Source organism: Adiantum capillus-veneris, chromosome 22, assembly GCF_014529385.1.
Source record: "Adiantum capillus-veneris isolate H3 chromosome 22, ASM1452938v2, whole genome shotgun sequence".
In the NCBI taxonomy this organism is placed as follows: domain Eukaryota; kingdom Viridiplantae; phylum Streptophyta; class Polypodiopsida; order Polypodiales; family Pteridaceae; genus Adiantum; species Adiantum capillus-veneris.
The window spans coordinates 33,944,947-33,958,673 of NC_140952.1; the positions used below are offsets into that span (position 1 = coordinate 33,944,947).

Here is a 13,727-nt window from a genome sequence, read left to right on the forward strand (position 1 = left end):
GCAAGGGCCCTCATTAGGAGCCAGGTTATGATCAACAAGCTTCTCATGATGTGAATGATTTTCGCAAGGAGACGAAAGAGGTTGTAGTTCTTATGAAGAATCTTAGTGTGCATATGATAGAAGGTGGAATAGGTCAAAGCTATGGAGAAAATGAGGTATTTACAGGTGGTAGAGAAGGAGGCATGGCTGGAAGAGGGGATATGTTTCAATGTTATCATTGATGTGAATGGGGTCATAAAATCCCTCAATGTGACAAGCCAAAGAGGATGGGTGGTGATATATTTCCTTTTCCTTTACAAATTCCTTCTCGAGCTCAAAATTATGGTATTGAGATTAAAGGGGAAACAAGGCAAAGCAGTTTGACAGTTGAAGAGAAGGACAAAACAAAGGTGTAAGCATACTCCGGTTGGAGAAGAAAGAGGATGATTTGGGAGCTATGGTCATGCCGGTAAGTAAGAGGGTTACAAGGGATCATGACATGAGTGATGCAAGTCCCAACCATAAAAGAGGGAAACAGGTTGAAATAGGTACAAGTAAAGAGAAGAAGAGAAAACCCAAGCAACATTACAATGCATCTGACTTTCCTTTGGGAGAAGGGCAACCAAATTATACTTTAAGGGCTAATTAGTGAATAGACAAACTGATGCTACCTTTGGGCAACTCATGGAGATTTGTCCTAAGTTAAAAGAGGCAATGGAAGTATGTAGTCAACCCACATGAAGAAGGAGCGTGCAAGGGGGTCTGTGAGAGTCATGTCTTTAAATGAGCTACATGATATATGCCCTACTATGGATGCATAGCGTAAGAGGAAGTGCATCAAAGAGGCTTATATTGATGGACATGCACATATATATGTTAGTACTCAAGCTTGTGTGTCAAAGTTGGGACTCAATATGGTGAAGAATTCATCTTTCCAACCAATCAAGGGTAAAGTGTTTGGGAGTTATGAAGGACTTGGAGGCGGATGTATTTGATGTTAAAATGCTTGCCACTTACCATGTTATGCCCGTGGATATTGGTGCTTTCCCTCTCATCTTTAGACCATGGTTACATGCAACCAAAGCTATGAAGGATTGGGGATAGGTTACCATCACTCTCTACAATAGAAGGGGTGATAAGAAGAGGTTGAGATGACTAACAAGCATTCTTTGGATATTGATTTTGATGGGCAAAGTGATGAAGAAGAGTAAAGTGAAGAAGAAGGCAATGGGGGCGATGCCAGTGAGGTGGAAGATAGTAGTGATATTGATCTATATTTTTCCTCCTTGTTTCTTGAAGAAGAGCATGATGAGAAACATATATTTCTTGGCCTTATGAAGAATGAGGATAATAGGAGCTGATACAAGACATGTTCTCCCGACTTGACTAGTCATGAGAGAAGGGTGAGCACCTATATATGACAATTTCCCATTTTATTCATCACTTCTTATGAGGAGGGACTAGAGGCTTCAAAGGAGAGGAAATCCACATTCCAATCAAGGAAAGATCTCAGCCCGTACGCCAAAAGCTAAGGAGAATGGACAGATACAACCAATGCTGTAAAGGAGGAGGTAGGAAAGCTTCTCAAAGTAGGTTTCATATGTCTTGTGAGTACTGCAGAATGGGAGAGCCTTGTTGTTGTCACACCCAAGAAGGATGGAAAGTGGAGGATATGTGTTGATTTTAAGCTTTTAAACGCAATCATGAAGAGAGATCCATACCCTCTTTCTTTCATAGACGATATACTTGAGTCTATTGCAGGACATAAGAGGTATAATGTATGTGATGGATTCTCTGGATATTTTCAGCTCACCTTGGCTTTAAAAGAAGACAACATTTATCACACCATGTGGAGGATTTTGTTATTGTGTGCTTCCTTTTGGTCTTATGAATGGTTGTGCATGGTACCAAAAGCGCGTCAATAAGGTGTTCTCTCCCTTTTTTGGCAAGTTTGTAAAGGATCTTATTGATGACTTTTGTGTTTATAGCTCTAGAAAGGATCATTGTGCAAAGCTTGGGATGGCATTGAAGCAATATGATGGAAGTGGAGGTCCATTCAACCCAAAGAAGTGTCATCATGCTTAACCTAGAGTGACGTTTTAGGGGCATATGATCTCAAAGAATGGTATTGAAACAAATCTTGAGAAAGTTAAGGCTTTGATGCTCCTCCCATCACCTAAGGATACAAAGAAACTTTCTACTTTTATTCAAAAGGTGAAGTATATGTCAAGGTTCATTCCTTTGTCTTCTCAACTTCTTTATCCTCTACAGCAAGTAGCAAGGTTGGATCCTCTACAATGGACAAATGAATGTGAAGAGGTTTTTCAAAGTATCAAAAAGGTTCTTGGTTCTCGCTCTCTTCCTGCTATGCAAGCTCCTAATTGGGATAAGGAGTTTTATGTGAATCCATCAATAGGTGAAGATGTTATTGGAGCTATGCTTCTTCAACGAGGTAACAACTCCCACTGCATGAAGCCTATCTATTGTGCTAGCAGGGTGATGCTAGAGGTGGAAAGAGGCTATACTGAGGTGGAGCTCATTATGGCGAGTGTGATTTATGCATGTAGAAGGTTTAGGCACTACGTTCTTCCCAAACCATTCACATTTCTCGCTAGCTAAACTCTTATACCTCAATTGGTAAATAGCCCTACTTTGTCAAAGAGGCTCATGAAGTGGATTGTAGAGCTACAGGAATTCCAATTCTCTTTTTTTATTGAGAGTACAAGCGCTACATTCGTTGATTTGCTTACTTATAAGAAAATTCCTCTTCTTCTTAAAGAGGACGTGGTGAAGAAGCAACACATGGAAGCTCCTGACATAGACAATGCCTATCTATTGTTTTTTTATGGCTCTTACAAGAAAGCGCACGATGAAGCTTCAGAAGGTGTTGTAATTTATGATCCTCAAGGTGATTTGGTAACTAAAAGGAGCTTGAAGCATACGACACAAAGAAACAATGAAGCTAAGTATGCTACTTTGGAGAAAGGGCTCAACCTTTGCCTTGAGCTTGGCATCCATCATGTGAGGGTTCTTTTGGTGGTTAAGCAAGTACTTGGGTGGCAAAGTAAGAATTCAAAGCTGAAAAATATGTGTTTTCAGGTGAAGAATCCGCTTAAGCTTTTTGAAGCTTGGAGTTTTAAGACATGTGAACAGGTCTCAAAATGAATAAGCACATGGTGCAGCACAAGCTTCAATTGGCCAATTGTATATGATGAGGGTTGATACTCCTCTTTATTTGGGAAGAGAAGCTTTCGAGAGGGAGGAAGCGTTTCTACGAATAAGTATGCTTCCATCAAAGTTGGAAAAATCAATGAAGTATGCTTTCCTTTGTCGTGCCAAAAGGTATGTGCTACTTGGTGATGCCCTATATATGAAAGGGGTTGATCTTGTGATCAGAAAAGTGCCTTGAAACGAGGAAATTTACAAAAACAATTGGAAAAGAATCGTGAGGATTCTTGTGGTGGTCACTTTGCATAATGTATTGCAAAAAAGGTATGTGTGGCCAAGCATTCAACGTGATGTTCATTATTGGTGAAGTATTGTAAAGAGTACCAAAGCATGGCAAGAAGGGTTCTCAAATCAGAAATTAGAGGCACCATTGTGGCTTATGATGTGTTTTCGAAGTGGAGTATTGATGCAATAGATCCTCTGCCTATGACAGCGAGAGGCAAATGTTACATACTTACTGTTGTTGACTATCTATCCAAGTGGGCCGAAGTTAAAGCTGTTAAGCAAATCACAAGCAAAGATGTTTCCTGATTTGTATATGAAGATATTTGTTGCAAATTGGGCATGTCATTGGAGTTACTTTCTAACAAGGGTCCAGGTTTTAGGAGAGAGCTGGTGGATTATCTATGCGAGAAGCTTCATGTGCATCGTAGGTTTACGACTGGATATTATCCGCAATGCAATGGAATGAATGAAAGGTTTAATGGATAACTCATAAGGATTCTTATAAAGATGACAATAAATAACGTGAAGACTTGGGATTTAGAGCTACCTTCTGCTCTATGGGCTTACAAGACTGCCATCAAACCAAGTACTAGTTTCTGGCAAAGAGGTTTAATGAATGAAAGGTTTAACGGAGAACTCATAAGAATTCTTACAAAGATGGCAAGAAATAATGTGAAGACTTGAGATTTAGAGCTACATTGTGCTCTATGGGCTTACAAGACTGCCATCAAACTCTCTTCTATCTAGTTTCTGGCAAATAGGCTTACCTTCCTATTGAGGTGAAGATACCAGTTTTGAAGATGATGCTAAAGCTTGAAGAAGTACCTCAAGGAGAGGTTTTTATATTTGCAATGTGTACAATTAGACAAGTTGCTGGCTTTTGAGCATTATGAGTAGGTCCTGAAGAACAATCAAACAAAGGCAAATGAGAAGGTGAAGGACAAAGACATCAAGAAAGGTGACATGGTGCTTCGTAACAATAGTAAGCTTGATAGCACTTTTCAAAACAAGTTTCAAAGAAGTGGCAAGTTCCTTTCTCGTTCTTAACACGTTTCCAAATGGCATATATCAACTTGCTGACTTGAATGGTACCCCACATAAAGCGCGTGTAAATGGCTACATGTTGACGAAGTATATTGCAAGGTTGCTGACTGTAATTGAGGATGAGCCTTCTCTTGAGGAGTTTTCTGATCATGTGGCAAATGATGAAGATGACTTCCTCATCTGGTTTACAGGCTCTCTTTTATGTTGATCATAATGAATGATCTAGCAGACTGGTGTGTGGCAAACTATGTTGGGTGCATTTTCGACACCCCGGTTTTTTTAGATATTTATATATGAACATGACGCCCAATGTCAAAAGAGTGTGTGAGCGTCCTTTTTGTGCGTTTTTAAGCTTGATTTAGCAAGCACATATACATGCAGGGCAAGTCACCAGCATAGCGTCAACTGTCGGGTGGTTGTATGTGCCCGTTAGTGAGTGTTTTGAAGTGAGAGTTGATTTAGCAAGCACATATACATGCATGGCAAGTCACCAGCATAGCGTCAACTGTCGGGTGGTTGTATGTGCCCGTTAGTGAGTTTTTTGAAGTGAGACTTGTATATAACTAAAAATCATGTACAAACTTAAAGAAGTTCAACCAAAGTTCAAAAATTTGTAGGTTTCATCTCTTTGCGACTCCTTGATGTTTGCAGTTTTTGCCCTCACCTTGCCTTTTCTACGTGTAGTCGTATTGGGACAGCTCTCTGTTCGCGTCAAGTTTGCATGTAGCAACGTGTAGATTCAATTTTGGTCATCTTCAGCTTTCTCGCCATTCATTTTTCAAGCTTTCTTCCAAGCTTTAAAGTACCCCAATTGGAGTTGTGCTCTTCAGGTTACGACTAGTTGTCTGCAAGGTTATGGCTATGACAACTTAGTGAAAAACTGTGTGCATACAGATTGGGAGGACATGTATCTATGACTTGTGGGCTTGATGTTGAAGTTGTGGGTTTGTGATGTTCAATTGTGAAAGTGGAAGCCCTTGTCTTCATATGCGTTGGTCGGTGTGTGCTATAAATCTGTGCTTTGATAGGGTTTTGCTCCTATGTGCTATGGTCCTTTGGGTGGGCGGGTGCTTGTAAATTCCCAAGGGAGCATAGGCTTTTTGGTTGGGGTTTACTAAGAGTGGTTTTGGTATACATTTTGGTGCTGAGGTTGAGGTTTGAATGCTCTTGGGTTGTAAAGCTATAGAGGTGTCCCACTTTTTCTTTTGTCCAACAACATCTTTAGAGAACGAGTCAAGGTCCAAACCAGGAATTGGCTTTAAATGAAGGCTCTTGATAAAGCTATAGACGTTTTTAACCTCCCTTTCAATAGATGACCATAAAATCTCGATCTATAACCATTCTCGAAAGGACATGCGATTCTCCCATCTCATTGAACATTCGAGGGTGTAAGGATTTTCAAAATCCAAACAAATCTTTGCACGTCACATGAGCCAATTCAATAACCAGTTTGAGAGATGTGCAAACTCTTCACATCAACATGATCACTTGAAGCCATGGCCCGAAGAAAGTATGTCTTCTTTCTCGTAGGAAGGTCCACGTAAACCAATCTGTACAATCACTCTTCGTAACCCACTTCGTGGGGGTGTTCCACTTGCATTTTTGCAAAGTCTTGTAGATCCATAGTAAAAACCAAACCCGATGATAGTATGTGGACACGCCCTCCTCCCCCTCTTTCCAAGAGGTGACATTGAACAAGACGGTAAATTAGGAGATAATATCCATTTGGATAATTTCATCTCATTGATTGGAATTGCACATGTATCATTGTTTGCTACAACCATCTCTACTTTGGACATGTCCACACAAGCTCCGCCAGATAAATCCCAAAGCTAGAAAGGCAATAGCAAACACAGAAAACTAGCACTACTAGATCTTGAATAGACATTGTGAGGAAGATGGTGGTCAATACTTACCATAGCTCCCTAATCACTCTTGATCTAGGGGGTAATGATGAAGACAATCCTACTAAAGCTTAGCAAAGAGGTCAATAGAATCTATTCTAAGTTTCAAACATCAACCTGCCAACAGACTAGGACTACATCAGCTCATGAATTTATGTCTAATAACCTGTGATGCCATATGTAGGTGACCCACAATGGTAGCGTGCTCGACTGTAGACAAAGATTGCACAGAGAAGCATGTAAAGGTACCCATGTGAAATACCCCATGTCCGATGGGGCTAGTGTGGATAGGTAAACCCACCAATATGAAGCCAAGCCTTGTGATAATTATACTCTCAATGCTATCAGTCTTAAGCAACCCTCTTCAATTGGGCGGTAATCGCGAACTCCTATCCACTCATCTGTAGTATGACACAATCAAACAAGGACTAATAACAATGGCAGTACCACATGGACAAACTTCCATTAGTCATGCGAAAATAAGCACAATGTATTAATTGCACTTCATGTGGCTAGAGAGAAACTATCAGGTGTGCGTGTGCACGCACGTTCATGTATGATAGCTAATGAGTGTCATGCATGTGCATGAGTTTGGAGGCTATATATAGCTTAAGAGAGATATCAACTAAAGAGCATGAGCCATTGTATACTACTCTAGATGCCTCTAGGTATAGTGAGAGAGCATCAATTGTCCTCTTCACTATGGGTGTGAGCCTTCCAAAGTACCTAGAGCATCCACATTTTCCCATGGAAGAATGCCCATATAGATAAGTAACATTTACTATTGAATGAGAAACTGCCCATGAGCAGAGGACCACATCCATATTCTAACAAACCCCATGCACGAGCTAAGCATGGTAAGTCCTTGAATAAAGGATACCTCGATAGGCCTGGTTCCCACCACACATGCTTTTACTCCAAAAGGACACCCCCCCAAAACTTGTGGGCCTTCAAATCTCCCAAACGAGACTAAATAAAATAGTCGAGGGACTATTTTGGCTCTTTAACTTTGTGTGCCCATGGAGCCAAATGAATGGGTTGAAGCACCAACTAGGATAGAGCACCGCTCCAAAATAAGTGCTTGGCGTACCGGATCATCCAAAAACAAACAACTCTTAGCAGCTCCCAACACAATTGTGGTTCCCAATATGCTCAACAGTAATGTGCCTTAAGGCATTTTCCTTCATCATACCAACAGACACATCATTGTGGGCTTACGGAGGATGCCTATGCGTGCATGGCTTCTGGCTAATGTGTGTGTGTTACAAAAAGAATGAACCAGATCAATTATTGAACTGAATTTCTCTTCTATATTCACTTCTCTTCATCTGAAGCTACATTGACAACATTTTCTAAGTGGCTGTTCTCAACGTCGACAATAATACATACCATGTTGACGTGCCTTTAGAAAGGAGATTCTTCCAATCAGCACATGTAAATTTTCCCTTTGAGAAAGATGTACGTTGTCCAACTAGTGGCATGTGACCATGGATCAAGCAGAGAGTAGAAAGGCCCTCACATCGTCGTGATAAGACAGCTGGCAATGATGCAAACTGAATGCTATTACCTTTTTTTGTCCTCATTGCCATCAGATTCGATCATGCAGACCGGTACAGGTGGAATGCTATGCCAAAGCTCTCTCAACCGTCTCACCAACCTGTTCTCTGTTGTCTTGTCCCTCAGTGTGAAAGCAAAGAGACCCAAATGTAATGCGAATGCCACATACTTTACTGGGACTGTCACTAGAACGAGGGCAATGGTTAAAAGCGCCGCAGGTACAAAAACAGCTGCCTGTAAATGATGATAAAGCCAACGAAATTGCTTAGATGAACATGGCCAAAATAACGTGAAAGAGGTATCTACATTACCTGCAACAGAATAACAATATGTACACACGACAGTTGATAAATCCAGGAAAAGCCCAATTAACCTAATAGGGAAACTGTGATCTACGTCTCACTGTTATCAGCCACAAGAGTTTACTCTGATTTTTACTACTCAAATAATACATATACCATGACTAGGGGGAGCAACCGAGTCATACAAAACATAAAGTTACCATGCCGAGAAAGTCAAATAAAGAGAGAACAACAGCCTCAACATGGAGAACATGCAAATGGTGTACAATAAGTGTAAACTATTACAAAGAAGGTTCTTGACAGGCAGACCACACCATATTTGCAAAAGCTCTTTTCAGAATGGAATGGACTTCAAGATTGAAGAGAAAAGCTAAGAGAAAGAGAGAACATCAATGAAAAGTGCCAAACAGCGATATTAATAAACACAGTACCCGAACAAAGATAGTTTCCTGGGTCTTACAGAATTTGTCATGAGACAAAAAAAGAGCTCCTTCTAACGATCAGGACTGTCCGTGACACAGCAAACACGAAACAACAAAGGACAAAGGAAATTGAGTGCAAGGCAGCCTATAAGGAAAGAGCCAAAAGTTTGCCCAGCATAGAAACTTTGGTTGAACTAAAATTCTCCTGATGAGGACAATTTTACCTTGGGCCTCACAGGCATGGTTATAGCCAAGATCTTCAACAAAGTGATGTTTAAACTCTGCAACGCATCCTCCATTTGCGAAACTGCCCTCTGAGCAGTTATGACTTGATCCAAACTGACACCTCCTGAAGACCTCTGAATCAAAACTTCTCTGTGCTCCATTGCCTTGCCTGATATTCCTAGCCAGACAATAAGCACACCAGCTGCCGCAAAAATAATAGGTATTATGTATCCTAACCAGTCCCTGGAAGTACATTGAATAAAAATTAGGATCTCTCTGCGTGGGAATTCTGTGCTTGAACATAACACTAACATAACAGAAAAAAATGCAAATAGTTATCATCTTTTAACTGTATCAAGGCACTCCACTAACAAAACATTAGGATCACTTTGTGAGAGAGAATAGAATTGCAAATAGTTATCACTTTTCACATGTTTCTATGGAGAAAAACAGTATTGCACCATCAAGAAGCCCCATTATGATTGAATGCACTCTACCTTGATGATCATACTGATAATGACAATTGTGCAGCAGACACTTTTGGCCATGATTTCTAATAAATAAGAAGAGAAGGAGAAGCGAACATAACTTTTAGCATTATAGGAGCAACACCAAGATGCCTTTAAAAAATCTATCCACAACTCTTGAACTTTGGATCTGTAATCCAACATGCTAGTCAAAGTTCCAGCCTTGAGACTCTTTCTCCTTCAAGAAGGACAAAGGTAGTACCAGTAGCAGCTCAAAGCCCAAAAGAACGGTTCATCTAGCAAAAGAAGACCGAGGAGGAGAAGAAGTTGGCAGCAACCTTCACGTTTCTTGCGGCTATGAAAGTGATGACATTCTTTAGCTTTCTTTTTAGCCTTTACCTCTTTCAATGTATCTTGTAGTAGCATGGTCTTGGTCTTACATACATTTTTTCGAGGTCAGGTATCTTGCAGATTATCTCTTGGATTATAGAGATGTGCAATGTCTCTTGGATTGAAGATGTTTCTTGTTTATTGGATTGGGGATGTTCTTTTGCTCTTGGATTGGAGTGTGCTCTTTCATTATGTCATTCGTCATAGTCCAAACGCCAAGGGAAGGGTTGTTGGGTTTTGTGGACTTTATCCCCTGTACCCTCTTGGTGTGTTGGTGTGTACCACTTGGATCACATTAAGCATGGAGCCATGTGCTAATCGTGTCTCCAGTTCTAGGTGTACTAGAGAACACGGTGAGGTGTATACGAGTCCAAATAAGCCCACCTACCAGATTTGGACACACATAGCCTTGCCTACCAGATTTCGAATCAATCTGCTGACAGCACAATCTGAAAGTGTCCCCCCTCTCGTACTATATCACTGAGTCATTAGTAGATGTTGCCGGCGGTTGAGGTACAACAATCTCTAGCATTTCTCTCTCCTCTCTCTAGGATTTCCATAAGCATCTACGATATCTACTATCGTTTTTCATTGCGATCTCTATCACAAGCTGTTGACGTGTCAAGCCACTAAAGAACGAAACCAATTTTGAAGATCCCGGCTGAGAGTCCTAAACCTGAAGAAGCAACAGGTAGGACCGGTATGCTTTGCTCACGTCTACCTCCCGGTGTCCTTTGAGTTCATTCGTTGGAAAACGAGTGCGAGCGGTACACCATTAGACTATCATCACCATTGCATGAATATTGTCTATCCAAGCAAGCCTCAACCATGCAAGAGCTTATGGACCATGCCGAGGTCGGCTACAATGTCACACACTGGTGCGTCGATAGGCCGACGTGGCTATATGGATCTCTGCAATACGCGCTGACGTGGCAGCAGCATATGGAATCCTGTTTTTTGCATATGGAATCCTGCTTTTTGCGATGACTTGCTGACATGGCAGAGCGTACGGATTTCTGCAGATTGCGTTGACAGCTTTTGTTGGCAGATTTTTAATCAGTTGATTTTGGGACAATTGCTTTTTTATTTTAAAAGCTTTTGGGGCTTTGCTTTTAGCATCCCTTGTAATGTTTATAAGTGGCCTTAGGGGCTCACTACTTAGAGCATCTGGATGCAGAGTCTGAGAGAGAGCACCCGCAGACTCAATTGTACTTTGCTCAAAGATTCATAGAAAAATATATATCAAAAGGGACGCAAGTCTTTGTGGCCAATATCTCTTGGCACGGAGCTACGCCGGGTCGTGTCGTCTCTCTTGTGAACTGTGAACTAATTTGAAGTGAATCTCTGCTGTGTCGCGGTAGAATCTTGACTTGGGGTGTCCAAGTTTGTTACAGTGGTATCAGAGCACGGCCGATTTCTCTCTACTGGGAAATCCGATCCCTTATCTCGTGGCACTTATGGATTCTGAAAAGAATCAGTAGACTTCTTTTGCGTCTGCCGATGTGGGAGGAGACCACGCAGAAGATTTAAACGAATTAACAGAGGAAGAGTACGGGCCACCTTGGCCTACTCAGTATGAACTTCAAGAGATGCAGCGTCGACATCAGGTTGATGAGTGCACGAAGCAGATGATTATATTTGCAAAAGACCCTCAATTTGCAAAATTTTTGTCTCAGCAATTCATCGCCGAAGTGCACACTCAATGGCAGAAGGTCACCGAGCCACCAATCAAACCGACAATGAAGAAACCTCCTTCTCCGAGGATGTTTATAGAACAAGAACTGAGCGGTTTTGCTGCGGACTGCCTACAGAGATCCGAGATTACTGCCGTGAACAAAAGTCTAATTCTATTCAAGAATTAATGGGTCATGCGAAACGGGGTTTCTCGATACATTCGTGAAATTTGACTTACCCCATTGATGAGATCTTGACTCAGAGAACCAAACAGACCTCCAACAATGAAAGTAGAAAGAAAAAGAGTTTCCAAGAAAAGAAGGATACATGACCCCGACTGACTCTTCCAGAAAGCGCTAACTATATCAAAGAGGGGAAGTTTTGGTTACGGGAAACAAGGGCACATCTCCGCAAAGTGCCCCAAAAAGGCACAGCAAGGACAGACGGAAGACAAGTCAGAGAGTTCAAGAGCAACAGAGGAACGTGGCAGAAAAGGCAAGATGAAAGTAGGAATGGTATCGGATTGCATGGGTACTGACCCAAGCCTGATAGATGAAAGTACAGAACTTTGCCGAGCTTGGGGCAAAGTGAAAGATCAAGCCCTTATTTTCTTCAATGGAGGAGGCCAAGGCCAACTTCATTTCACCTGAATTGGTAGCGCGGCTCAAGATTACACACGACAGGATGGAACCACCAATAAAGGCACTTCTAGCGGCGCCCGGACGGGACATCGCCATTACACCTGCCATTGGCAAACTTCGATTGCATTGTCAGGGGTATTGAAGGCACAAGAACTTCTACATCATGCCTTTGGAAGGCTATGACGTCCTCCTAGGAGAACAACGCCATGATTGACTATCGGGCAAAGAAAGCAACTTTGACGAATGAAAAGGGCCGAAAAATTGTACTTGACAATGGCGTAGAGAAAAGCACTGAAGTTTTGAACGAGGCCTGTTCAAGCCTTTGCACGTTGATGGCGACCTCGCATTAATGTTTCGAACGTTGAGACAGAGCTGTGGCAGAGTTGAGGTGTGGACACTCGAGACTTGGCAGCTCAGTGATCACCCAATGGCCAGCGAAAGCATGTCAGTCATGGACTCAAAAGACTTATTAAATCCACCTTACCGCCTTTTTGAGCTCCATCCGGGCAGGGTCAAGAAAGGGGGTCCCTTCTCACGTGCTTTGATGGCACAACTCCAAAAAAGTCCCCTTGAGATTTAAGTGCGTTTAGGTGGGCATTGAAAGTGCAAAAGCCACACACACACAATCGGAAATCTGATTGAAGGCTGGAATTCAAGCTTGCAAAACAGTGGGTTAAAGGCTAGAAAGCTCAATATTGGCGAGATTAATTGAGAAGCCAAATGAGATGCGATTTGAGCAATTGATGGCTCTATGGAAAGGCGTTGGAAATCACTTTGCACACACATAGGTTGCACTAGCTAATAGTGGCTTGAACGAGAGTTATGAGGCGATTAAGAAAGCTAAAAATGAGCACACTAGGCACACTAAAATCATGCACACATGAAATGCTAAATGCGAATTTCTTCTCACTTAATCACCAAAGGGTAGTGAAGCATGCTCATGCCCGAGTGGTGATTAGGGATTTGGGTTATTAAGTTAATGCAAATAGGAATTAGTGAACGCTAACTGAAGAATGCTAACCACTAACACAAAAGCATAACAATAAACCTAGCTAGCATAACCTGGTGTTCTAACTTCTGATACCACTTGATGAGAATGGGATCGTGCTAGCTAGGGTGGATGAAAAAGAAACAGAGTGTGTGTGTGGCTAGATTATCACTCAAGAGAATTAGGTTCCAAGATCAATTAACTTCAACTCATAAACAAGATCTTGAGTATTTGCTAAGCCATCACAAGCTCACCATAAACAAGGGAGATGTAATGTAAAATAGACTTGTGTTTATTCATTCATGAAATGAGCTTTAAGTAGCTCTATAGCCTTGCACCATTGCATGTGGGATAAAATCCACTCTTCTCTCCTTGACTCACACTTTACAACAAAGCTCACACATTACAATGTTCCAAACGGACTTTGCAACAAGAACATCACGTATGTCCATAGTGACTAGTTGTCCCCATCCAATTCATACTCAAAAGACATCGTGCGAAAAACATCATGATTGTTAGCCAAGGGAGGTGACTGCACTTGATGCAAAGGTTGCTTGTGTTGAGGAAAACTTGTGCTCTGTATCACAGCCCACAGAAGACTACAAAGTGTCTGGTTTGCAATAAATATTGCACTGTCTGAAAACCTACACAAAAGGACGAAATTGCCTAGATAGTATTGTC

At 41.5% G+C, this 13,727-nt stretch overlaps 2 protein-coding genes across 5 annotated transcripts in view; one reads left to right on the plus strand and one right to left on the minus strand.

The window, feature by feature from the left end:
• Positions 1-13,727, plus strand: part of LOC147429139 (uncharacterized) — a 271,770-nt gene that overhangs the window by 203,420 nt on the left and 54,623 nt on the right. The window contains exon 8 of one of the 4 annotated variants that reach the window (XM_086495406.1): positions 9,421-9,645. The exons of the other annotated variants lie outside the window; for them this stretch is intronic. Coding sequence (XP_086351532.1) covers positions 9,421-9,436 — 16 coding nt within the window. The 3' untranslated portion in view covers positions 9,437-9,645. Of the gene's footprint in view, positions 1-9,420; positions 9,646-13,727 lie in introns of those variants that run through there. 4 annotated transcript variants of the gene reach the window in all.
• On the minus strand, positions 7,654-9,919 carry LOC147429140 (uncharacterized). Its single transcript, XM_086495408.1, has 3 exons — positions 9,616-9,919; positions 8,886-9,129; positions 7,654-8,171 (listed from the first exon to the last, which is right to left on the minus strand). Exons 1-3 carry the CDS (start codon positions 9,777-9,779, stop codon positions 7,944-7,946), a joined length of 636 nt encoding a protein of 211 aa, XP_086351534.1. The 5' UTR covers positions 9,780-9,919; the 3' UTR covers positions 7,654-7,943.